Genomic DNA, 27,877 nt, shown 5'->3' on the forward strand with positions numbered 1-27,877 from the left:
TTTGTTTTTGAGCAAGTGGCAATTAAAATATTCATTAATGGGATTCTTCTGCAATATTACGTTGTAATGACCAAATTTTCAAATTTAAAGACCCAATAGCAATCTTTAATCATCAATTACGTCATGTGCTGCTATTTTATAACTATAACGATGTTCGACATAAAAGAAATTCTATTTTTCCCTTGATATTCCCGTATCAAAATTTCGACTTGCTCCTGGCAAATATGCTCCACGTAACACTTTCCCCTATTTGTAATTGTTCTTGCCCTCCTAAACTATAGTGTGGATTACATCATCCTAAATATGCTTCTTTGCATCTTTATAATATAAAATTCACGAAATTTTTTATTTAATTTAGGAGTGTTTTAGACTACAGCGATTTTTGGCCAGCTTTTTTTGACTTCAGCCTTCCTTGGCGACGTTCTTAAAAATGGCAAATCGAAAGGACATGTCGACGCATGATTTATAGACTTCAAGAAACCTTTTGACATGGCACCTCACAACAAACTTTTATAAAATACAGTCATGTAGGTTAAACGAAACAGTGGTAAACTGGATACGAGGATTCCTGAGTGATCTTTAGCAAGAAGTAGCTCTTGACGGAAGTAGCAGTGATGTCGTTAAAGTGACATCATTAGGTGTCCCTCAAGGAAGCGTAATCGGCCCCCTTTCGTTCATAGTGTACACAAATGACCTCTACTCCCGAATACGCAGTAACATACGTTTATTTGCTTACGACGCTGTCATCTATCGCAAACTTAGTGATCACTAGGATTTTGAAATTCTATCATCGGATTTAACCAATGTCCATGAGTGGAGACAAGAGTGGAGACTCGATCTTAATCTGAGCAAATTCGCGGCGGTACATTTTTTGCGTAGCTCTTCCTACTATCCCCATGTATATGTCGTGGATGGTGTTAACACAAAGGCGACAGATGAAGTGAAGTATGGAAATTATTATGCTAGAGCCCTGAAGAAGCTGGGATTCGACAAGCGTATGGTAGGAATATTTTCAGATGAAAAAGTAAAAGAGAGGTTCTATTTCCCACTCGTCCGACCACACCTGGAATATGTAGCGAGCATATGGAATCCGATGCAGAAAGACTTCGTGCTATCTGCGAACTTAATGCAATACAAAGGAAAGCAGCGATTGGCGAAAAAATGCGACGGCCATGCTCAGAGCGTTACACAGATTGTGATCGAATTGGCTGGGAGCTGAGACTAGGAGGCTAAGCGCTAGGCGTCAATTGGAATACGCTGCCAGTGTTTGGGACCCTCATGAAAAAGGCTTAATAACAGAGTTTGAACGCGTGCAAAGAAGTGCTTCCAGGTATGTGAAAGGTCGTTACGATAGTCTTGTTAGTGTAACTGACCTGTTAGATAAACTCGGATGGGATCTCTGTCGGACCGTAGATTGAAAAGTAGACTAAACCTTTTAGATAAATTCAAGAGCAGTGTCTTTTCTAACGAAGTTAACCATATCTTACGGACGCCAACATACTACGGAAGATCAGATCATATAAATAAAATAAGAGAGATAGATTGTAGAACAGACAGGTTCAGAATGTCTTTTTTTCCACGATCAATAAGAGATTATAACGGCAGCAATAGAACTCATAAATAGATCGCATGGCTTGTAGTGTAGCCTACTAACCTATGTAAAACTTAATGCATGTTTCTTAATTTTATTATTATTTTTTACAGCATATGGTAGTATAATTTGTTAGTATACGTGGCGCTTTTTGGACCGTGTGATGTGCATGTGGGAGTCCAATTGCATGCTGCATGCTGGTGATTGATCACCCCCTGCCAAACACCCTAGAGGTGGCTCGCAGGGTATTATGTGGATGTAGAATTACTTGAGCAATTTAGAATAGCTTTATTTCAGATAAACACGGAGAACATCATTAAGGAACCCCACTATATTTCCTGGTCCCACAGAAACGATAAATAGAGAGAGATATTTTGCCGTACGATTAGATATGGGAGTTATTTCCCGTAATCAATAAAGGGCTTTCATAAATGCTCGGTGGAACTTCGTAAGCGCACTTCCTTATTAAGTGTTCTCGGCTGGTGTTCTGACGGGTAGGTGTTATGTTAATCTACGCTCCTCGGTTATTGTAATCTAATTTAGGGTTAACATTTTTCTATGTTTAGGAAAGATACGAAACATCTATGCTTAACACTTCAAAATAATAGTAAATAATGAAATAAACAGCATTTTTCACTTCCATTAGAGCTAATCTTGCATATTTGTATACCTAAGCTTCCCATAAACAAACACCAATTCGAAATCGTCGGCGTACTGCCGCCTTCACGCAGAGAAAATCCGACAGGTTCAGTTTTTCTGCGACGACGCAGCGAGCAGGAGACGTGACGCCGAACTGTGGAGGCACCCTGAGTGAGGTAGGCATTGGCGGTAGTTAAAAAATTACTGGTATTTTTTTGGTGAGTATTAAAAAGCAATAATAGTACTCCCCTGGTAGTACCGGCGAAAAAATACCGTTATACCGGTATTTTTTCGCCGGTATCATTATTGATGTAATGCGAAAATAAGTTTAAAATAAGCGTTCGTATTACCCTAATTGTCCGGTGATTCGGCAAATACCAGGCAGAAAGAATACACTGAAAAAGTCATCGAAAGGCATTTTTTGCGGAAACTCGTCAGAAAAATATTTTGGAGGCCCGATTGTCTGAAAAGTAAAAGCGACGTACCTAGTTATCGAAGCCAACGTCATGCAAACGATTTCGGTGCATACGTTTTGGTATGTAAATCCACCAGGTGAGTGCTTTCCCTACAGCCAGGTTTTTTATCAGCCTCTGGCACTGTCATCAGAAAATCATCTTGTCATGATCTTAATGAATAAATCTTTCTTATTCAAAGACCTGACGATGTCAGTCGACACAAACTTTGGATGCATAAAAACCACTCAATTGGTGCCAAAAAGCCTCAAATTATTTGAATTTTTGTTCTATCTTCGTGGGTAAAAACATTTCTACACTCGTCTAACGGAAACACATATGATTGTACGATTTTACATTACTAGAATTGGTGTTAGTCATGCATAAAATACTGCGATCAAATGAATTTCGATCTGATGATCACTGTACCGTTTAGTTTGAAGAAATAAATCATTTTTTTCGATTCAATAACGTTGATTTTTTGCTCTTTCTGGCATAAAATATCTTTCACATCAATAATGATAGCACTTGTCTCAAAGTCATGGTTTTCCAAAAGTACCATAAAATGATCAGAAAATAAGAACGGATCCTAAGAAGAATAGCACGTAGCTCATTGTCATGTACAACATTTTGTATGCTTAAACGTATTGAACACGACGTATCTTAACAGTGAATATTGAATGTATTATTGCTACCATAGTTATATGTAGAGGCATTTTCTTGCTTGCTAATAGTCAAAGTCAGTCTTAATCGTCAGTCGTTGCCTATTAAAAACAATAAGCAGAATGTTTTGCAGAAAATGCGGCTCATGCACACGTGCACAAGTCAGCTTTGAGAGGGGGAGGCTACCGCCCCCACAGCTACCCTCCTCCCTGGATCCGCCCATGACCACCACGGAAGACCCTTTGAGATACGAATACAATTAAACGATTGGTAACGAAGGGGCGAGCAACATTGTTCCTTTTCTTCCATCGCATTTCATGCTTTAGGACTCTTATCATGATGGATCAATTCAGAGAAGCTTCAGATTTCGATTACCATATTGACATTTCGTTAGACATGCCGGAAAATATGACCTTTGATATATTCCGGAGGGAAGCGAGAAATAACGAGTAGTTTGCTATAGGCATTTGAGAATCGCCATTAATGTCGATAAATATTCCTATGTTTGCACTTCGAAGGCCGTTATATACTTAGTATTTAGTAATATATGCTCACGGCGTATTTAAGGCATATCTTTATTAATTTGACCGCATCGTCAAGAGAGAATTTTGAAAAACTGTGGTGTAGAGATTTGATAAATATCTTATTTTAATAAATTAAAACAAAGGAAATAATGATTATTATAAATATTATAATATTAAACGACAGAAGTGGGGAATATGAGGAGGGTTTTGTTACTAGAATGAATGAAAAATAAATAAACAAATTCATAATATATATAAGGATGTTACTTCGGTGCAGAGTTGTCATTTTAATGGTTTTACAAACATCGTGAGTCAGACTCAGTTATGGAACATCAGTTAAAATGATAAAAAACGGCAATACTAATACCCTACCGGCATTTATCAAATTCACCAATTTCAATTGAAACTTGACGAAAAAACAATAATTCATTCATATTTTATTCTTTATTGGCTTGAATAATGTATTGCTTGCGATCTTTAATGTATTATTTGGGATCGAGTCAAGGCCCGTATCAATTCTAAATTTCGAACTTTTTACAATTACCTAATTAGCAAGCTAAAATTAAAATTATTGTGCAAGCTATCTTTAAATGAATTTAAAAAAATTTCCAATTGATACTTCAAAGTGGCCATGGGATATTACATTCGTAAAGTAAAAATCCTAATCGTATAATTAAATCCTCATGAAAACTTGTTCATTATTCCTTTTTTATTAATAATTTTCTTCATTAAGATGAACTTCGCTTGAAATTTATCAAAACTCAATTGCTTTAGTTGTTGGTGACGCAAGTGAATCGATAAACATAAGATAGCAGCGCTGTTGACGTACCGGCCATACTAGTACCGGTGCTTCTAGCTCCGGTAGCACGGTAGTGCCGCTTTGAAATACTGGCTGGTACTACCGGAGTAGAAAAAATAGAAGGGGAGTATGTTGTACCACGGAGAACTTTTTAAATTTTTTATAAAAAGCAAAATATATATTTACTGAAGATTGAGTCTAATGGTAAAAATTCAATCCATCAGGGGTACTTAACATAAGTTTTAAGTTTTAGACTTTTACCTTTACTATCAATGGATCGAATTAAAACTTCTAAAAGTGTTTTAAATTGTTCCTAGATACTTCAGGTTAATGTACCTAGGGACACTACCTATTGTACCAAGGAACACAAGTTAGATTAGTGGAAAGAGTAATAAAAAAGTGAAAATAGAAATAAATATGATTTGTTTATTAAATTGGAAAATACATTAACGTGTCTGATAAAGAAAATTAACGTAGCTTAGGTAAAAACTCAATTTTAAAATATAACTCATGGAAGCTCGGATCATTGGTCGAGCGTTCTCGTCATACGACGGAATCCCTTTCAGAGGTAACTCCGTGATTCAATCCGAAGGTTAGTTTGAATAAGAAAGGGTAGAGCTCACCCCAAACCGCGTGAAATAGGGTAGTTTCCTTCATCAAAGAAAACGAAAGGCATTGATTGCGATTCGTTACCCACCATTAATGCATTCATAATATACAAATTATTTGGTTTTAGAAATCCCAGTTTAGACGAATGGCAAGGGTCAATTTTATCCTCATTTGAAAAAGGCCAGATTGACTCCCATGCGATGCCACTCCACGTGACGTCACAGGGACCGAGATTCTATACGATTAGATAGGAGTTTTACATCGTCTGAGATTACCAATGCATGCATGAGGCACAGACTTCAGGGAAATATGTCTTAATAATCACCTATTAAAACTGCCTAAGGTCGGAAATTTTTCTTCGTTTGATAAGGCATTACTAATCCTTATTTAAGCCAAGCGCTACCTGCTAGCAGGTTACTCTGCTACCTGCTAGCAACCTGCATCGCAGCGGCGCACACATACTCGCCCCAAGGTCACCTCACTTGCGACAGCGGGAAGCAGAACGACGTCACGCGGAGTTTTTCCCGGCATTCATACTTACCCGTCGCGTTTTCGCGCGCTTGAAAATTTTCACTTTCCATTTAATCGCGAATAATAGATATCGTCATATAAAAATCTAAAAGCGTGAAATACGTACTCCAGGAGTTATTATTATTTTTTACTGCCTAAATCTTTCGATTTAGGCAGTAAAAAATAATAGGAAACCACCCTATTCCGTGTACCGTGTAAAACGGCCTTTAGCCTCTGCTTGACGCAGCCACATAGAGCGCTCTCGCACCAGCGGAGCATCAGGGCTGAGTGGATGGACTCACCCTCGGACGCAGTGCGCGGCCGTCAGCACGTATCGGTCGTTGATGAGCATGCCGCCGCAGTAGAACTTGCTGAAGTAGGAGAGGCGCGCCATCCACGGGAATTCGTTGGTCCCGGCCGGCTGGCCGCCCACGATGCGACTCGCGTCATTCCGCTCTCCGCACTCTGCAATGGGACCAAAGTAGTCATGGAGTTAGTCGCACGGAGGTGTTTATTGCGGATTACACCGCGAGTCAACCAAAATTCATATTAATCATAGTACAATACATAGATTTCATAGCTTGTGGACGCTTTTTCTTGCGAGTGGAAATGTTCAATTTTAAATGTTAATCATAAATGGATCACTCTACGCTCACGGCCGTGCTTAGAAAATTTAGGCTTGACATAGATTTAGCGACTTCAGACAGTGGCGCAACGAGGGGGGGTTTTGGGGGATAAAACCCACCCCAGAGCTCAGAGAAATTTTTAAGTTTAATCCATTTTGCTTAATTGGATTGATATTACTAATAGAATATCGTAAGGATTAATAAAATATCCCTCAGAAAGCCGTAAAACTCACCATTTTGAACAATTTATCTTAAAATTCCACAATTTACTAATCTCGCATCTAACTATTATCCTGGTGGGTATACCATACCCCACACACCCCAGTATTTGTTACACCTAAACCTCCTCCAGCCTTAATTTCTGGCTGCGCCCCTGACTTCAGAGAAAACTGGCACCTCCTACATACATGTAACCCAATTGTGTGTAGCAGGGCCAAGATAATATACTTGTAATGATTATTTATTTTGAATCTTTAGCGGTCCTCTCCGGACAAACGAAATTCTCCCTCTTTTCCGTTTTCATGTTCCTCCTCGCCCCTTACGTAATAACTCTCTGCTTTAAATTCCGCGATTCCGTCTTTCCATCTCTCAGCGCTGCCTGTTCTACCGAATCCCGTCCTTATTTAATTCCATGACTTCAACAATCCCTTCCCTGGACCTCTTTTCCTCCGCCACTAGTTACAAATCCTCCTTATTAAAATGCCATCTGAATAATTCACCGCTGTGTAATCCATAATATCGCGTCTTATGATAAAAATTTTGTTTTCTGTTAGTCATTATTTATTTTGTTATCTTTTAGCTATTATTTATTTATGTTAACAGCCAATGTAACAGACTATGTGCCGTTTTGGTGGTGAAATAAATAAATAAATAAATAAATAAATATGGTTGATCACTAGACACTGTTTATCCCCCCTCACGTGATCTCAAAGAATCCGTATTTTACAGTATCGTCAGGCGTGATATCAGCTCTGTGCCCATACGAGCATGCGGTGAAGGAGAGGACACCTCAATCATAGATAACACAGGCCAACAAAATGTTTTTTTTTAATTTAATTTTATTTTAATAGCTGATCTTTATAGATATTGATGTGCCAAATCCAAACCTGGCCTTAGTTTTTTGTATCACCCATAGTTTCCAAGCAATATGCATTTAATATTTAGTCTAATACCCCTATACGGTATACAGGGAAATCAATGAAACACTGTGTTACATCATAAAATTATGTGTATTTACTGTTGACTACATCGTGATAAAATTGTTTGTATTTACTACAGCGTGATAATACAGGGTTCTCTTGTCAACTGGAAATGGTTTACATTTTCTTTCCCTTTTTTCCATGAAGCTTCTTGTGTAACTTTTTCTGCGATGAATTGCTTGCTGAACTTCTCGGTGAAGTACCAACAGTAATCCCCATTATCTTCGTTCATTAGACCGACTTTTTCAATTTTATTATAACTATTAAAAAGCTGTTAAATTCTAAAAATATTGCTTGATTTCATAAATTTAACTGTAAAATGTGAATAAATGGTGGGTGATCAACTTTAAAACCATCATATTTGGATTCAGCAACTTTAAAAACATGAGGATAAGTTATTTTCAGTCAAAACGTTTTTTCATTCTTGGCCTGTGTAATCTGGAATAGACATCTTAGCATTTTTTCTTTTAATGTGCGAATATAACGAGAGAGGATTCTACATTCGGCCATCAAATGTGCTGTCACCCAGCGCGCATTTAAAAGGGTTACGTTTTTGCTGATGTGATCTCTCAAATCCATCACTTTTCAATGCTATTACTCGCGATGGTAAATATTATATCGCAAATTTTGAGACTGAATGGATCGCTCTACACCCATTTCCGCGATGCAGACTCTAAAAAAACGGTTAAAATGTCCCAGAGAGGTGGAAACAAATGAAGGTGAAAGGGCCTCCCCCATGCACTCCTCTTGGTGTGAACGAAACGATGATTCCAATGTCCCAATGCGAATGCTTTATGCGTGATGGCTCCATGATCGTTCTATGTCTATGTTCATGACCCGTGCCGTTAAATTGCAGTCAATTGAAAATCGTTCAAGGTTACGCATCGCTCAACCTGTTTTTAATTTTTCGCAACTTATTACTCGTTAAAAATACGCTGTTGTCTTGAATTTTCCAGGGAACTAACAGTTCCATTAAAAAGCAAGTGTGAGCACTCAATGATACTAACAGAGTGGGAAATATGTTTTTTTAATATTTTCAGTTTGCATGCAACGTGAATTAGGCAAGTTGGCTTTATTATAGTCCATATTTTGGATGTTTGAAAAGTACCCGTTTTCCGCTGGCTCAATATTGACGGCCATTTTTGGTGTTTTTATGGTTGTTACTTCATGAAATGTTATATTAGAAAGTTGAAAACGGTCAATTTGTAAATTATTCATATATGTCAACACCATGTAAATGTATAGATGTATATTTATTTATACATGTGTGTCTCGTTTTTATATTTTAAATTTGCATGCAACTTGATTTAGCCAAGATGGCTTTATTTTAGTCCATATTTTAGATGCTTAAAAAGTACCCCTTCTTGCTCACGATTTTCTTGGCCATTGTCATGGGAATTTTAATTTTGAAATTATATCGCATGCCCTCAATAAATTCTAACCTCCTCAGCTATGGAGATGGAGAGGGCATTCTCTATTATTTTCACCTTATAGAGAGGGCATTCTCTATTCTTTTTAATCCCGAAAAAAATTTTGTATCATCCTTCTGATGGGATGATCTTCCATTTCTCATCACGGCGCTGCATCCTTCTCTCATTCCATTTCGACGCCATCTCTTTCGGCGACTCGCGGGTGCCTGCAAATCAAGTCCTCTGCAATGAGGGGCAGGATCGCACATTGGCGGCTGTCCCTTGCTCGCACTCCACTGTGGCTTTTCATGAGTCTCCTGCCTCCCCTCCACTGACCACTCGCCGTATTTCGCGCATCCAGGCGACGCAAGAATTCGCGTGGACGGCACCCGCTCCCTTTATGGACGCTCCACAGTGCATATGCCATTGTAAAGAATTAATTACTCATTTCCAACCGTTTTTAAATGAGAAATATATTGCTTTCATATGTTACAATCCGCAAATTCGGCCGCGTGGCATGCAATTTATCAAATATAAATTATTTTCAGCATCACTTTTTTGAGTCGTTGTAATTGACTGTGGCGCCATGTCGCATTTTGAATTTGGTTTTGGAAATGTAGCGATATCTGGTGAATGAGGAGAGTGAGCTCTTGCTATAACGAGACACCATTGCGAAGTTATGTAGCGACATAATCTAATCAATATCTGCCATTGAAATTGCTATTCATCTGCCGTTATGCATGAGTCATCACAGCAGCTGAAACTGAGCAAACATCGTTCATGGACAGCTGCTGATGAGCCCAAGGACAATACGGCCGCTCCAGCGGTGATTTATTTCGACTCGCGGATCGGAAAATAATGTAGCGATCGAGTCAATTACTGAAATCAGAATAAGATGTGAAGGAGAACCTTCGTTTGAGCGTTAAAATAGGCTTTATTCACAAATGTCAAGGTAAAGTTTTCATTTGAACCCTCTTTGCGACTGTAAAGCCGTAGCAGTGATTCATCCATCTGGTAACGAGAAAAATGATATGAAATTCCGTTTATAAGTGCACATTGAAATCAATATTAACGCTGAAAACTTACCACTTTGAGGCGAAATACGGTGGAATTGATCCATCTTAGAGATTGTAAGAAAACACGGTCGAGAAATGGTGACCCCTGCACAAATTCTTTGCATTGCAGTGTTTTATTCCTATCTCCCAAACACAGACAACTCATAAATTCCATAAGTCGACGGAGAAATAACAAGTTATGATTTTAAGTCCTATTTTTAAAAACCATTCGAGTGGTCTTTGAAGACTCGGGTGGCTGAGTTTTGCCACGATAATTGGACCGGGCTTGGTCGTTTGGCATTTAAAAAATCTGCGACCATGCAGGTCAGTGTAATGGGTCAGGCAGGGGATAGATATTGGGTGAAAAGAAGTTTGGTGTCGTGAGGAAAGCACACGTGCTCTTTTAAGTCATTGTCAATAATTTCACTCGTTTTTGCTTCTGCTATCACTTCACTGCTTTACGTCTGCCTACGACGGACTACTAGGCTAAAGAAGTTGAAAACGTCTACTATGATATCACGGAAGTAATCAACCTGATGAGGGGTGAAGAAAACCGTATTTTCAGGTGATTTAAGCGCTGTCGTTGGTGAAGGCCAGGATGGAAGAATAACTGGAAAATATGGATTAGGAAATAGAAATGAAAGAGGAGAAAGGCTTTTGGAATTCTGCACAGAATACGAAGTAGTGGTTGCCAACACGCTATTTAAAAATAGCACGCGAAGAAGATATACATGGGAAAATCCAGAGGGCAAAAGAATTCAACTGGACTGTATTTTAGTGAAGCAACTGTTTAAGAGCCAGATAAAGGACTGAAAAAGCTACCCCGGGTCAGATATTGGTAGCGATCACAATCTAAAGATGATGGGATGCCATCTGAAATTCAAGAAATTAAAGAAATCAGCTAAGAACGCATGGCAATTAACTTAACTGAAGGACCTAAAAACACAAACTGGCCTTTTAAGGAGTAATGGAGAGCAAGATAGGATTAGATCGGACAGGGAAATTGAATATCTATGCTATCGAATAATGATGAACATGGATCGACCTTGCAAGCAATGAGGCAGTGCTATTAAGAGTGGGAGAAAGGAGAAGTCTTCTAAAAACGTTAGGGAGGAGACGGGACAACTCAGTTGGTCACAATGTGAGGCATGATGGCCTGATTAAAACAATCGTATAAGGACAGGAGGAAAGGAAAAAGGGCAAGGGACGTTCCCGAATGAGATGTTGGACAGCTTATAAAGGATGTAAAAGAGAAGAAATATGTCGCTGTGATAAGGACGAGAGGAATGGAGAGCATCGTCAAACCAATCTTAGGATTGCAGGCTAATGATGACGATCCGTGTTTCAGGATGTAGCAGAGTATATTTGCTTAGCCTGAAATATTGATATTTTATGAAAGACTATCGCTGAGAACGCCGACAATTTGCAACCTCAAATGTCCGCCGCCTGTTATTTCATGAATCATTAATGACTGCTTTCTTTTCTACAGGAATATATTTTGCCCATCCCTACTGAAATCGTGCGAAAGATCCACAGAGAAAAAATCATCCGCCTTGACCGGGATCCCGGTCAAGGCGGATGATTTTTTTCCTGTGGATCTTTCGCACGATTGTGCATTGCGGGTGACTCCCGTAAAATTTATCACCGCGGCTAGTCCCGGTATACTTTAAACCTACTGAAATTGCTGTGATGGTCATCTTTAATTTTCTGGTATCGTTTCTGCATTTCCCATCATTTTGTTTTCCTCTTCTCACGATTTCTCCGCGCTAGCCCATTGCCTTTGCTCTCGCGGCCCCCCTACTCGTGGCCGGTCATTTTGCTCAACTCCAACCGTGAATGAGACGTCGAAAATGCTGCTGCTCGAGAGGTGAGTGCGTTGTGGTTTAGAGATAGTCGAGCGAGAGGGCTTGTTTCGCTGAGAGAGATTACATCTTGGAAATTACAGTACCCATCGCATAGACTGCACTCAAATTTGGGGATGGGAGATTTAAGAGAGAAAAAAGTCTCCCGACCTCCCGTTAGCGAAGATTAACAAGGCTGAGGTATGTTAGGGACAGACGGTCGGAGGATATCGAGGTGCAATCATCGTAATTGGCAGTTGGTGGTTTAGAAAAAAATCCATGATGATCATGCTTTTAAGTGGAAAACTGCTCTCCAATAACTTCTCCTTGATAATGCTTGCTTCACACATCCTGTATAGGACCAAAATTGGGCCAAATTGGTCGATTATTCTTCAGAGTTCATAGCTCTTATCCATGGGCTAATGTAAGAAGGGCACATTCCAAAGAATTGAATCGTTTGTTTATGAAAATTTAAGGAACCGTTTATTGGAATAGCTATCTTCATGCATTCTGCCTATTTATTCCTGTCAACAAGGCTGAAAATATTCAATTATTTCAATCGTGTTGAAACGCGTTGTGGATGGAGGTCGTCGCGTCGGAGGTAGCATTAAAAAATGGAAATTTCTAACAGGCACCAGTTCATTTAATGAAAGATACACAGCCTGAATAAAAGGACGTTAGAGACCACTCAAGGAAAGGAATGGAAGGAGAGGCGTGGACGGTACCCTGCGATGGCGCTGTTTTCCTGGAAGTAGCTTCGTTCCGTCTCTCTCAGCAACGGACTCCAGATCGCCCTCGCACCTGGAGTACGCCTCCAAAAATCGCCGGAATGGGGCCTCACGCTTCTTTTTCATCCAAACTTCCTAAGGCCGAAAGTGGGTACCTCCGTTTGACCGGCAAGGTACATAATCATAGAGCTCATGTGCTTTCATGCCAGCTCAAAATCCAGAATTATTCAATATTTTAATTCCTTAAAGATTGATAAAAAATATTAACGCGTAACTATTCTTTCTACTGTTTTTGTGATCGAACCATTGTTCTTAATTGAGGATGTATCAGTCGCCTCTTACAATTAAAGAGCAAGGGTGCATTATCGATATTATAACACCGCTGACAATTCATAGACGAAGACGAATGATTTTTTCCTTACTAGTTAGGCTTGCTAGAATTTATTTTATATCCATGTATAAAATTTTTGGCTAAATTCTCGAAAGTGATATCGGATGGATGGTATTCATGGAGAATGGAGCTCTTTGAAGCTGGCATGGTTGAAGCCGTAGAATCAATGTGTTTAGTCGAAAATTATCGGAAAAGCCTGATAAATATGAAGGGCAATATTTATCGGCGCACCGAAATATGCGATCGGAATGGGGTGCTCACGGCTCACAGTGTGAAAGCGGCATGTGTCGAGCATCATTGCCCGCGGAACATGGGCTCCATTTCAATGTTTTCTGCTTGCTCGGTGATGGCATGGTTAAATATGGCTGCCAACACGTTCATGCTCTTGCGTCATTCACAGCAAAAATCAGGAGAAAAAATGGTTAAGAGGGAGTAACATTTCCTCGCGACCGGTTTCATCCTGTCCCATTTATTTGCTTATGGTTTTCCTAAATGCTCAAGTAAACCCGTTTCACAACACGTTCTTAAAAAACCATGCAAACATTGCGAAAAATTAATAAAAAAAATAAATAAACATTGTGTACAGGGACATACAATCAATCCTTTTCTCGATGGGTCAATCATTTGAAACTGAGTTTGCCGCGGAGACATTTTCAGGAAACGTTGGGCAGGATTCTGTTAAAAATTAGTCTGTATCTCGATGATAAAATATTGCATACGAGTGAGAAAATTTTGAGGTAAAATCGTGGTGGCGTGTTCTCTTAATGGATCTCTATCTCTTACCACCTATGATGTCAAAGTATGACTACTTGGAAGGCAGTATTAATTAGTACCACCTATTAACATCGATTGTAATTAATTTCCTTGTCTTAAAATATGGTGATTGAAAAAAACCCAAACATACGTTTTCTTGCTTACTAAGTCAATATGGGCATGGAAATAATACTAACTTTATTGGATTGATATCCTGTAGTGATATGAAACTTTTAAAATGTAGCATATCCACTCGTACTTACTGCAAGTGCACTTCTCTGGAGGTTTCGTTGGCCTCGGTGCAAAGGCTCCGAAGAGGGTTTTTACTGGATAACTTTTAGCTCCTTCCTGCTTCGAGAAAAGAATTTTTGATTAGATTAATATCTGTGACGGAGAAAATACAAAAATTGAAAGCTGAACGAGACAGGTTAGTAAATTTTGAGATTAGAGTAGGAGCGGAGACGATTTAACGGATTGGCAACAATTAAGGGCAGGTTTTCGCAGAAATAAGCTAAATAGCGTGCTGCTCTATATTTTTCATGACATGGTACTCTTGTACTCCAAGTTATTGGAATGAATATGGATGTGTATTCAAAGGAAGTTAAGCTGTCTGATATACATGTTATTACAGTTGCAACATTTGGAGGATCGGCTTCAGCACTTTCGGAAGAAATGGTCGAGTAAACTAAGATAAGGGTATGTGCTTGAAAAAGTTGACTGGTCTGTAAATGCGGTGAAAGTCCAAGAAGTACCAACAAGAAAAACTCATCGACGAAGCGCGTCTATCAAAAACCATCCGCTTCTGTAGAATGGTAGCTGGAAGGTTGGCAGATATGTTAGGTTTCTTGAGCAGACCCATCCCACTCATTTATTCTGGCAATGACGTCAGAAATGTATAATTAAGGTTTTATTTCGTGCTTGAAAATGATTTTCACGAGATTAAAGTTTACTCCATGAAAAAATGTATGTGAAATAGAAGTGAAAGAGAAGGGAAGGTAAAAAATTTGATTTAAATTTTATCTGTATAGTACTGATTTACTGTAATAAATTCGAAAGATTCAGCCGTTATCGGGTGGGAACGTGGCATTTTCATCACTAGGAAAAAATAAAATCAATCTGATGAATGAAATGACTGCGTTGGCCATATTTTATGAAGCAAATGCAGTTCCGTTGAATAGCTTAAAGAATAAATAGACAAGGACAGTTATCGATGAATAAAATCCAAAGAGCGCCGATTAGCTGGGATAGGTGATCAAAACTCGTCCAAACTGCGGATGAAAAGCAAGAGGATACACTCCCAACTGCTCATGTCTCCCGAAAAAAATAATGGAAGAAACAATATGTACTGTACGGATGACAGTATCAATTGTGAGCCACGGAGGCTGTAATTGATTTTAAACTCTGTACACCATGATGATTAGGAAAGTCAAGAAAAACATAATGTATAATTTTGCTCCGCAGTGTTAAAATTCCATCAGCGAAAATTTTCTATTGCCGGGATTCGAGCCCGGATCTTCCGAGATCGCAGTTGCGGGTTATTCATAAGGTACGCTACGACTATTCGCGGTAATTTATTTGAGTAATAACTGCGATGGTTGCATCTGCACTCTAAGCGATATGTGAACTTTTTTCATTCATAAAATGTCTTCCTGTTTCGCGTAGCACTTAAGGATTCAGCCCGCAGTCTCCCTGAGAAAGGGACGCCGAATCGGGAAGGCACGAACGACTGCTTCGTCTTAGCGGTTCCAAAGTCATTGGAGAGTCTAGCTGGGCGTTGCCGTATCCGCTCGCCAATTCAATGACGAGATAAAAGTGAGATTATTTTTTAACTAATGCGTGACATCCGCTGTCAGAAGTCCATCATCGTGCCGGAATGAAATTCTTCTGCCATTACTATGTGATTACTTTATGAATTATTGCAATGAAGGAGACTAATTCTGAAGAAGGTGCGAGAAACAAAGTCGTCGAGGACCATCATAATCAGCTGTAAATCCGAATATTGGTTTGTCGCGCCTCTCCACTCGATTCCCCTATCTGCTAATCTCTAAGCACTCACGGAGTTATTCTATTTTACATCCTTTATCACTTGCTGTACGTATGTCATGTATTAAATCGAGTCCTTCATTTGTCAATCTTCTCCTTCAACATCCGTCTTCATGATACCATTATTTTCGTTTTCCTGCAGTGGGTTTTTTTTTTGCTGAAGGATACTATACCCTTATCCTCATGTTTTTTCCCACAAACAAATCTTTTTTCCACAAAATTTTCACATACAGTTGTTCATATTTTTGACATTTCACAAATATTGTATATTGTATTACCTTTGTATTGTAAAAGTTTGTCTAATTTTTTAATATATTTGCATTGACGCTATCGAGGGGTTAGGTGGAAGAGGGGACTTCTTAGTCTCAACCTCGCCCGAATAAAGGCATTTTATTATTATTATTATGTATCACGTGGCCCATTAATTTATCCCGTCTTGTTTCGAGGTTTTCAAAAAAAGCTTCTCCTCTGCCAATTTTTTTCATACGTCCTTATCACCCGCTCGATCGATCTTCATCATTCTCCCTGAGAGATGCGACACAAAGCAATATTATTCACATAGACTGGTGCACTGACGAAAAAATGTATCCGAGGATTTTGGACGCATTGCAGTTCACTATATTCTGATTTTTTGCAAAGGTGCTCACAATCCACACTCCAAAGAAAACTCACGCTCCAGTTTTCAAGGCGTTGACGTCATCTTCAAATTTGAGAGCTAATATTAATGGGACGATTTTTCGGCGCACGAGTCCGAGGTGGAAACGGCAGGCTACGTGATGGGTCTCATTGGCTGACGACGACGAGAGCGTTTATTTTTTTCTTATTTATTTCGATGGGCAATTATATTTCCATTTATTCAATACTCACGAAAATGGACGGGAATCAGGATTTGAGAAATCCACTATTACTTACTTCTTTGCTAGCCTTTTTTATTTTCAATAATAATGCTAAAGTTTAGGTCTAAATGTTGGCCTTGACTTTTGGTCACTGCTCAGTAAGCGCCCCATTTCATATTTGCTGCGAGGTCTATGTTGCTTGAAGTTGAAGTAAGGAATGAATTTACTGGGTCTTAAAATTGGATCATGCTCATTAATGCTAGACGCATGGACGGTGATAGCTGTGAAGAAGTTATGGTTGGTAGCTTTGGAAATGTGGTGTTACAGATGAGGATGAAATGGATAGATCATGGTCTTTTGGGAAGTATGAAAAGGAGACGGGGCAACTGTATCGGCCAAATGTTAACACTCGATGGTCGGATGAAATGAAGGAGGGGTGTGAGGGAGGAAGGGGTCTATGGAGCAGGAGATGAGGCAGGAGAGTGACAACATTAGCCGTTGGCAGCATTGAGTGGCGACCAACCAATCTTTGGATGGATGACTTCATTTACATCTACATAATACCCCGCAAGCCGCCTAAAAGGCGTGTGGCAGGAGGTGTTAGGACGCCAGCCGTTTACTGATAAAACATGAAATGCTCTGACGGAGTTGGGACTAGCGTTTATTAAAGTCCTTTATGGTTCGGGGGAAAAACGATTTCCCATATCTATCCGTTCGGCAAAACATCTCTCTTAATTTATCGCTTCTATCGGACTTGGAAATATAGTGTGGCTCTAATATTATGTTCTCTGTGTCTCTCTTAAAGATACCTATTCTCAATTGTTCAAGCGATCTAAGCATATAGCGCAGCCTCCGAGTCTCAAGCGGCTCCCAGCCTAATTCGCTTAACTTGTGGGTAACGCTGTCTGTACGCCCGTGGCAGTTTTTGACGAGCCGCGCAGCCTTCCTTTGTACTTTATTCAGTTCGCGGATTAAGTCTTCCTGCACCGGATCCGATACGCCGGCTGCATATTCAAGATGCGGTTGGACGAGTGCGAAATAGCATCTTTCTTTTACTTTCTCATCCGAAAATCTTCCCACAATACGCTTGACAAATCATAACTCCTTCAGGGCTATGCCGCAAATATTCCTTATGTGTGTTCCCCACGTGAGGTTCGAGGTTATCGAAACTCCCAGGTAATTCACTTCGTCTATTGCCTTTATGTTAATACCATCCACTGCATAAACTTGGTTATAGTTGGACGAATTCCGTAAGAAATATACCGTCATGCATTTCCTCAGATTAATTTGATGATCGTGATACTATCGCGCTTACGACATGATGCGGCCACCTCGACCGCTCTTAACGTATTTGCCGTGGGCTTCTGACCGACAATGTAGGCGGCGCTCTGCCGCGGTAGCCGTGACCGTGAAGTGGTGATCTCTCGCCCCCTTCACCTTGGTGCTCTAATGTGAGATCGATGAACCAGTGAAGCTTGAGTAACCACCGTGAACCTTTTGGCAAGAGTTCCGCGCTGCTGCGCCGTTAGGATGCAAATAAATTACCAAGCGATGGAGAAATAAAAACACATATGGGGCGGCTAATGTTTCCGGGGCATTTAAATCATATATATATATACACAATGATGTGGAAAAATGATGCATGTAGAACATAATATTAATGGTTCAAGTCACTATCATTAAAAAGTAGACACATAAAAAGAAAAACTCACACGGGAAAAATTCAACTCGGGAGCTTTCGAAGTTGTAACTTCTTTCTCATATATATGCACACACACAATGTTGTGGAAAAATGAGATGCACGTAGCACATAAAATAAATGGTTCAAGTCACTATCACTAAACATAGACACACACAAAGAAAAACCCACACGGGAAAATAAAATTTAATAAATTGTGGAAATTGTGAACAAACGGTTTTTTTCTTTTACCATGCATAACATATATAGGAATTTTTTATTCCATTCTTGGCTTGTAATCTTAATTTGACCCTTTTTCCGTATGAAAATATTACATACGGTTTTTAAGCTACTACTTTGATTAAAAATTCGTGTCATTAACGGGGAAAAATGACCCATTTGTTTTCTTTATTGAGAACGATGTCTTCTTCAAAATTAGCGAATAACTTCGTCCAAACGTCAGTAAATAAAACGGTTAACTATTGTAATTGTTGAATCTATCTCCCACTGCCATGCATTGTCATCATTACTTACATCCTTTGCATCGCAGCAGAACCCCTTCCTCTAATTTTGATTTCTTTCAATGAATATTTCTTGTCCCAGATTAAGAGAGGCTATTTGGAGATATTTGAACGCCATTCTCGAAGTTGGAAACAACGCTTTATACAGATTACACCAAATAACCCTCTCATAGTAATGAACTGGAAGGTCGGCGTGGATGAGTGCAGTCCTACACCCACCAAAAGCGGACAAATCCCACATATTCAGGGCCAATACCTTTCCCTGGGCATTCCGCTCGGCGAGGAATTTTGTTTTGGTAGTCTTCAAAGGCTTCACCCAGCATAGGTCCCTTCGATCTGAGCAATACAATTAATCTAAACAATGATTAATGGCTTTGTGCCTTAACTTCTTCACATGTAAAAGTTTGAGGACATGGAAAAAATATAACTTTCGTTACACGTTATAATGATGCGTGTCAGTAACATTGGTGGGAAAAAGATAATACTGTCGTCCAGGTTGAGAATAAATGTAACAATTTCCGTCACTAGTCTGTTTCATCCTTCATGGATATTGTCATGATTTGTTGAATCAATAGATCGTCACTTGATGATGCTATACCACCACTCTTCATGACATGACGGCGCTCCTCCTTCACAAAGTCCTTCCTGCGATTCTTTAGGGAGCCAACAAAATCCGGCTGACACTTTCTTGTGTGTTTATATTAATTTACTTCAGCACATGTAAACAGAACACCAATCGAAAGAGGCATGGATGCAAAATCTTTCTCTGAAACTCTCAAATAGGCAACCCAACTGGAAATGGCGTCACTTCACGACCACGCGAGGAATGAAAAGAAAATGGACCCAAAGAATTAAAACGTTCACTTATTCACCTCTCCGTTAGTAAAAAAAATCCGAGCCCTTTATCTTAATTTGAAGTACTACTAGCTAGAAAGCAACTAACTAGAAAGCAAAGCTACTAACTAGAAAGCAATAATTCAAACCAATGCTCCGCTTATGGACCACCAGGAGAGGGCCAGCTAAAACACATTAAATGGCTCAGAAACCCTTTCCTTAAAAAAAGTATGTATTTCCAAAGCTCAATCGCGATCGGATGAACAGTTTAGTAATGCATAAAGTACCAACATAAATGCATTGTTTTTCATGTTTATAGATAAAGTTATGCTGATAATGCAACAGTGTGGTGAAACCTGGTTAGTGCATTATAATATATACGTGTGAAATTGCAGTATTTATATCCATGTGAACTGTGAAAGTAAATATGTTATGGATTATGGAATACCTACGTACAAACTTCGCTAAATACCTTAATGTAATATCTCTTGCTAACGGAAAAATACAATGAATGTCCATAGTATTATCTATATTTGTAAAATAAATAATATTATAAATGCATATAGTATTATCTTGTTATTTTCCAATATATAATAAATTATATTGAAAAATAACCATAGCAGATGGTGAATCCCGCAATAGGTTTTCAATTTTTGTACGAAGTTAACGTAGTGGCGGGACTAATGCGAGAAAATGGGTTGGGGTGGTGGGGGGTCGGCCAAGCCCACCCCATTTACCCCCCCCCCATTTACCCCCCAATTCTCCCAACCACATCCCACGCCCATCGAAACAATCGAGCCTCATCTCACTCGCGACGTAGGTATAGGCCTCTTCACACTCCTTACTCATGCACCAGAAATATATTTCATGTGTATGATTAACGGTTATTTTCATATTTTTACCCCATCATGGTGAGAAAATGAATGATAATTACAGTTTAAGGTTCATTTTGGTTTATGACATTTTATATTTCCCTGCATATGTGTTTGGTATTTAAATAAAAAAAGAGATTATGATAGCTGCTTAAGGTTTTAGTATAAAATATTTTGTGCATGAAATTAACAAGAGGAAAATATTTAGTTTTTATTTATAATGACTTCAGGCCGATCTAAATTTAAAAGAAGTGCCCATCAAATCATGAGATGAATTGAGCTTGATAAACTGGCTGAGTGTCTGCGACAGTTTTAGAGATTGGATGACTAACTCATGAATTTCATGAATTGTTTGGGTCATAGGCTGGGGTGGTTTGGCCTAGTGGGCGATCGTAGAGGGCCTCGAGCTTAGGGTACAACTCTCGCCTCTCACGTGAAGCGTATTTGAAATTTGTCAGAAAAAAAAGACTCATTACTAGAAACTAAGTTTTTTTTCAATTACAAAATTTTACGCTTTCCTTAGCTGCTTTTGTAGCATCCTCCGTGTAAAAAGTCAAATTTAGGTGTCAGAATTGTTATTCATTATTAACTTTTATTTAGTTCTTAAGATCCGAAATAGTCAAAATCCATTTCCGGGCATGCAATTTCCAAGAAATTTCCGCAGGAAGATCCCCGGATACGCTTGTAAGCAGGGCTGGCAGGTGAAACAAAACGAAAATGTTTCGTTTCGACCCGGAGGGAAACGAAAATGTGAGGCCTAAGTTCAGTTTTGCTCCCGCACGAAATTAAAATCATGAAAAATGAACTCCTGTTAGTGGTAAAAAAATATGAGTGTCCCATGCATCTAATGGCGGTAGGCCGAACCTCTGCTTCATTCCACCGTACTTCGTCCTCGGTGTGTGGGTCGAAACTAAACTGTTCGAAGGTGAAGCACGTGGTCACTCCGGTTCGGAAGCATTATCTACGTTTCATTTCTCCCCAGAGTTTTTTTTGTTTAGATTCGACGCAAAGTAATTTTGACTCCGATTTCGTTTCGACCCTGGGTTTAGCCTTCCGGGTTTAAATCCATTTCGTTTCGTTTGTAAATTTCGCTCTTGGGAACGAAAATATGGAAATTTTACTGGTTTTGACTTCCGCTTAGTTTCTATTGCTATCCCTGCCATTAAGGAAGGCCCCATCATGATCCCTGGCCGACGGCCCCCAATGGGCCCATGCCGCCCCTGACCATAGGACATTGAATTGGGCTATGATTCATAGTAGCAAATGAGAACAGACTACTTTTGATTTCACCCGTATACTGACTTTATGATGCGACAAAACTCCTCATTCAATAAGTCCCACACTCACTCATTGACTGGAAGTAGTGAAGACGGCTGAAACTATTGTCTATTTTTTTCGTTTCTAAGAGGCCATATTAAAAAAATTTAATTGTAGTCCATGTTGCATGGAAAGATAGTTTGGGAGTTCTTTATCGACTCACTTCTGTTACCGATCCAATTGCCATGAGAGCTATTGTCACCGGTTGCGTTCTTCCAATCCTCGAGTACAGCTTCGTTATTTACTCCACTGCCAGTCCCTCCAACCTTAGAATTCTAGAATGCACAGTTAATTTCTTTATTTCAGTAGTCCGACACCGTGTTCCTCACCTCCGTAATTCTTCTCGCTCTGAAGTAATGTCTGCCCTATCATTGGTCCCACTATCCTCCCGTAGGAATTTCTATGATATTTCCTTCATTTACAATGCCTTAAATGGCAAGTTCCGATCCTCAGATATGCTGCCTTTCTTTTCACTCCACATTCCCACCCGCTCCTTCCGTAATAACCACCTTCTACACTAAACTAAATTCCGTCTTTCTCTCTCTCAGAGATCACTTTTTTACAGACTCCCTACCTCCTTCAATACCATTTCGACTACTCACCCTTCCCTGGATCTTTCAATGCCCATCAGATTATTCAAGAGGCAGCTTCGAAAAGCCATCTTCTGAATCCCTTTTTTCTTTTTTATATCCTTTTTATAGTTTTTTATCGTTTATGTTAGTTAAAGCTGCAGATTTTTTGTTTTGTATTCAATGTAAAGACCATTTAGGCTGTTTTTGAATCATTTAATAAATAAACAAATAAATAAAATAGTTGATAATCGTTTGGAAAGCTACGGAGGACTTGTACCTTACTTTTTTTGTTTTCTTTAAAATACGATTTGACTCTTGCTAATGGTCCTTTACATCAGCATAAAGATGAATATACAATTTTTCGATGCGTTTAACCTGTGAGTTTCCTTGCATTATTTGATTCGTATTTTAACTATAATGTATTCCTTAAAAGATGTGCGCGTTCCTAATTTATTTAAAGGGTAATTTATATTCTGCTCCATGAGACTTAGAGTTAAGACGGGAATCAATATCTATCAAACCAACTCGACGAAGGGTACTCATTTCCCTTTCATCCTGGGATATCACAAAATAAACACGCACGGAAAGTTTCACACAATTTTATGCATTACGGAGAAAAAGCTTCAGCGTTGCGGCTTTCAGAGGATGGTGAAACATTTCCTCCGCTGTGAATAATGAGACAATTATATCATGATTAAGTTGGTGATGATACTTTCGTGGACCAAACATTTTTCCACGGAAGTAAGCGAACTATTGCTTCTATTGCATTACAAATGGTTAATGAAGATAGGACGCCACGTAAAAAGAACAAGTAGCCATTAATGAATATTATTTCCTTTAAATTAATGATGGGAGCGATGGCTTATCGAACCAGGGAGAGTAGAATGCGAGCCAGTGGAATAGAAGTGGAAAATGTCTAGGGGCACGAAGGAATTGCTCTATCATCACTGCATAACTCCTTGTGGCTTAATAGGGCGCATCATCCCCTCCCCACCGATTACACGTTCTTTTCTTTTCTCGAGGAATTGCTCGCTTAGAATGTTGCGCTATCACTATAAAAGGGTGGACTTGAGTCAACATTCACCTGTATATCAAATATGAAATATAAGCATTTGAGGAAATATTCAGGGAAAAAATGTGATGCTTTCCCGGCGAATATATTCGAAAAAGGCTATTCGGGCTTCCAGCCGGGTGGTCTCCCTCCATTATGCCGACGTTTCGGAACACGAGTCGGGTTCCATCCTTTGGGCTAAATGGAGGGAGATCACCCGGCTGGATGCCCGAATAGCCTTTTTCCAATTCAGGCAAAACTTTCAAATGCAGTATGAGTCAAATTTGGACAAGTCTCTCTCCAGTCTGAGAATTTCAAGACCATGGCGCACGTTTAAAGCGAGTACTTGGTCACGAGAAAAGACAAATCAGGGTCGAGGGTGATGCGTAGTCTAAAAAATGGCCCTCGAGAAATTTTGGTTGCCATTATATCCAAGAGAGGCATCTGTGCAGCCGTTGTGGGTTTGTATAAGTGTCTCATTCAGTTTCTGAGCCGAAAAAGAAATATATACCACCGTTTCTACGGCGTTAGCGGCAAAAACTCGAAAGAGGTACTCCCGCATTCCACACTGTGGCTTTATAGCCATCAAGGCAGTATTTACTTCATTTCTATAAAAAGGCAAAGATCCAATAATTGCAATTCCTTTTTCAGTATTTTCATCTCTGTCCAGGTGATAAGCACCTTTATGATGACGCATCACTCCTGCTTTATCTTACTTTTTCGTAACGTTTTACTCATGAAAAGTATGTGCACTCAACTTTAAAGGCTAAAGCGGGATAAGATGGTAAAATCTACACTAAGCTGGATTCTTATTTGGGATTATGCACTCGAAAGTAAATATTTAGAAACCCCTTTATCGAAATTTTTAGATGCCTACGTGGTCCCACGGTCCTATTATCGTAAAAAACGTGTTTTTTTCGAATATTATTTTTCCTGAGTGATCCTTTGCTTTAAAAAATCTGAAAAAATTCATGAAAATATATTTTTATGTCCAAATACTATGGTTTTTTTCATACTTTTTGGGTCAAAATTGAGTTTAGGAAATATTTTTGAATTTTTAAATGAATTTTTAGGTTATGTAAGTAATCTTTGGCAAACTTTTATATGATTATTTTTTGTGTATTTGTCATCGTTCTTTTCAATGGCCGTGTTAGATTTGCCATTTTTACTCCGGAAAATCCTCAAAATTCGAAAAAATCCAACTGTCGGTATTTTTCCCCCATACGTTTTAGCAGATAAACTATAGTGCATGTCAATTAATAACGATTTTTTAATTAAATTTTTGTTTTTTTAATAGTGGGATCAGGTTTGCCGTTTTCACACCAGAACATGATCAAAATGGGAAAAACCCTCTTTTTTATATTTTTCCCTTTTTTGGCACTTAACCTCAACTGCTTGTGAATGAAGACTCAGGCTACACGAGTCTATGCGCGCTGAATATTTCAAAATCATTAGGTACGTTTTAAACGAATGTTATGTCCCGAAAAAGTACAACATACGTTGTGTTGCGTCCTTTTGATGAGGATTCAATGCCCTCATGCTGAGCGTTCGTTGCGTGGTCGTCGTCGGGAACCCCGAAATGGGAATGGTCGGACGCCTTGTCTGATTGAGGGTCAGCGGCCCCGAATTTCCTGGATCCCACACAACCCGGTCGTCACCGCTTCCCAATCAATGCCACGCACATTTTTATAGGCAATTCAATCGGTGCACCCGAAAATGGGAATCGATTTCAGGAGCAGAATCCTCATTTTGATCGGCTGGGGTCGGAAATATCATTTCGAGCGGTTAAGGCGAGAATTTATGGCATAGAAACAATTAGATTTTAACAATATTACCCTTTTTTAATTAAAAATCCATAAAATAGTATCAATTTAGCCTAAACAATTAGATTTTAACGATATAATCCTCTTTTAATTAAAAAATCCATAAGATAGTGTTAATTTAACCTCTATTACCATTTTAGCAGCGTCTAATATTTCATTCAACCTTATTAACTTTGTAACAAGTCCCATTCTGGGAACATGAGATTTTTTAGCCAAAGCGGCTTCTCATCTTCGCTCAAGGGCCGCCTTTGAGCCAAGTGTCATTTTCTCTGGAGGCACACTTCAGAATAAGCTGTTGATTTGAGTAAAAATTTGAGAAAAATCATTGAACTATATCCAACGTATTAAAAATATAATTTGCTTATGTTTACCGGCACACAATAATGGCTGGTCCTCAAGATTGTTAGCTAATCCATCCATCGGAGGGTGCATACAATTTCAAACCTACATATGTGCTATCCTTGTCATGGGCGTACCCAGCGAGGGGCAGGGGGGGCAGCTGCCCCCCCCCCCGAGAAGCAAAAATCGCAAAAGTCTTCAAGAAAAATCAGTACTGAATTGAAACGAAAGTATTCAACAAATTTTCTTTAAACCCACGAAAAATGATATGTATTAGTTTAGGATTTGTAACTAAAATAAAACTATTTTTTCCAGGAAATAATCTCATAAATCCCATGTTTTCAAGGAAATAATCTCATAAATCCCATGGCTTGTCCCCCCCCTAGACCATGGCTTGCCCCCCCGCCCAAGTTATGATCCATGGTACGCCCTTGATCCTTGTGTCATCACATTATAATTTTTGCTCTTCTGTTTGATAAACTTCGGGCGCATTGAAGTAGTCAGGTCTTGTGAATGGCTTAATGGAGAAGCCATGGCTCTTAGACAGCGAAACTAAGAAAGTACTTCATTCTCACTCATTAAGCACTGAAAATCACTGCAATAAATACTCGTAGCATGGAAAGGGACACCATTCTTACTCAGGGGCAGAAAAATTCGTAATTCTTGTCTGCGAGAACGATAGCATGCTTTGAAGTTGTCGCACGTTTGTGATGATTTGAAAGAATGCCTTCTGATGTGGAAACTAAGCGTAAAGATGATTCATAACCAATCTTTCGCTATAAACCATGATGAATTTTTCCCAAACTTGGAGGGTAAACCGTCATTGCTTCAGACCATTACATTTTACTCTTGCAGCTGAAAAACCTCATATTTCTTCATTTGAAGTAGACACACTTTATGGAAGGCAAGAATAAACACCATTTTGACGGGGAAACCGGAACATAAATACTTCAATCATGGAACACCAAAAATCACAGTTATAAATCCTCCATGGTCAAGGAATGGACAATGTTATTGCTATGGAAATGCTTAATTTCAGTGTTGCCGCTGAAAATCCGGAGACAAAGTGCTTCGAATCAGTTACACTGACGCAAAGGTTTGAATGATTGCCTCTATAATGTGGAAACTGAGAAATAAATACTTCAATCCCATTCCTTGACACAAAAACTCACTTTTATTCCTCCTTTACCAAGGATTTGATAATGTTCACCTCTTAGGCGTATAAAACTTCGCACTTGCCGGTGAAAACAAAAACAGGCTCTGAAAAGGTCTAACTCAAGTAATTATCAAGGCATTATCCGAATACTAATATTTATGCGAAATAATAATTTTGTCTAAAACATGGTCGTAAATAAGGCTTTCATGTGAAATATACTAACATAGTGAAATTTCATTTCTTATTAAAATGATAATTAGTACTGCAATGAGATGGGATTTATATACTTATTTTTCGGTTTACTCGACTAAGAGGCACCAAGTATAGTGTGACAATGTACCAAGTGAAGTTTCATACTGCGTTTTTGCATTGCAAAGCAGCAAACGTGAAATCCTTTTTAGAAATCAGCCATATCCTCGGAATGGACTCTGTTCTTGATGTAGGCACACACAATTTCACACTTGAAGATAGTAAACCTCAAATCATGTACTATAAAGAAGTTACACTATGGTGAAGGTTTTTAATAAGTGGCTCTTTGATATGGAAACTGAAGTGTCAATACTTTTATCTCAATCTTTGAACACTAAACAATAATTTTGTTACTCCCCATAGCCGACGAAATGGAATTTTCTCTCGAAGTAGGTTTATAATATCTCACTCTTGGCGCCAAAAGCGTGCACTGAAGTGGTCCCACGGAAGTGATGGTTTGAATAAGTTCTCGACGACGGGGAAACAACACACAAATATTTCTATCCCAGTTTTTGAACACTAAGTGACTCGTGATTGCCCCTATACGAGGAAGATCGTCCTTCTTCTCAGTAATATTTCAATCCTGCCGCTGAAAAACCTCAAGTTATCCACTTCGAAGTTGTCTCACTATTGTGAAGGTTTGAACAAGTCCCTCGCTCCCAGGAAATCCAAAAAATAAACACTCCACTCTCAAACCTCAAACGCTCAGCTTCCCCTGTGAAAATCGCCCATTGGGAGGCTAAACAAATCACCCTCGCTCTTGGCATGCAAGATTTTAACTCTCGTCACTGAAAAAA

General features: G+C 39.1%; 1 protein-coding gene across 2 annotated transcripts in view; it reads right to left on the bottom strand.

The window, feature by feature from the left end:
- Window positions 1–27,877, bottom strand: part of LOC124170808 (trypsin-1) — a 47,257-nt gene that overhangs the window by 18,753 nt on the left and 627 nt on the right. Inside the window, exons 2-3 of one of the 2 annotated variants that reach the window (XM_046549780.1) lie at window positions 14,053–14,137; window positions 6,090–6,252 (exon numbers count right to left, since the gene is read on the bottom strand). In XM_046549780.1, the coding sequence (XP_046405736.1) occupies window positions 6,090–6,252; window positions 14,053–14,137 (248 nt within the window). Of the gene's footprint in view, window positions 1–6,089; window positions 6,253–14,052; window positions 14,141–27,877 lie in introns of both variants that reach the window. The other variant, XM_046549779.1, reaches the window with a different exon arrangement.

The sequence above is a fragment of the Ischnura elegans genome, chromosome X, assembly GCF_921293095.1.
Source record: "Ischnura elegans chromosome X, ioIscEleg1.1, whole genome shotgun sequence".
NCBI lineage: Eukaryota > Metazoa > Arthropoda > Insecta > Odonata > Coenagrionidae > Ischnura > Ischnura elegans.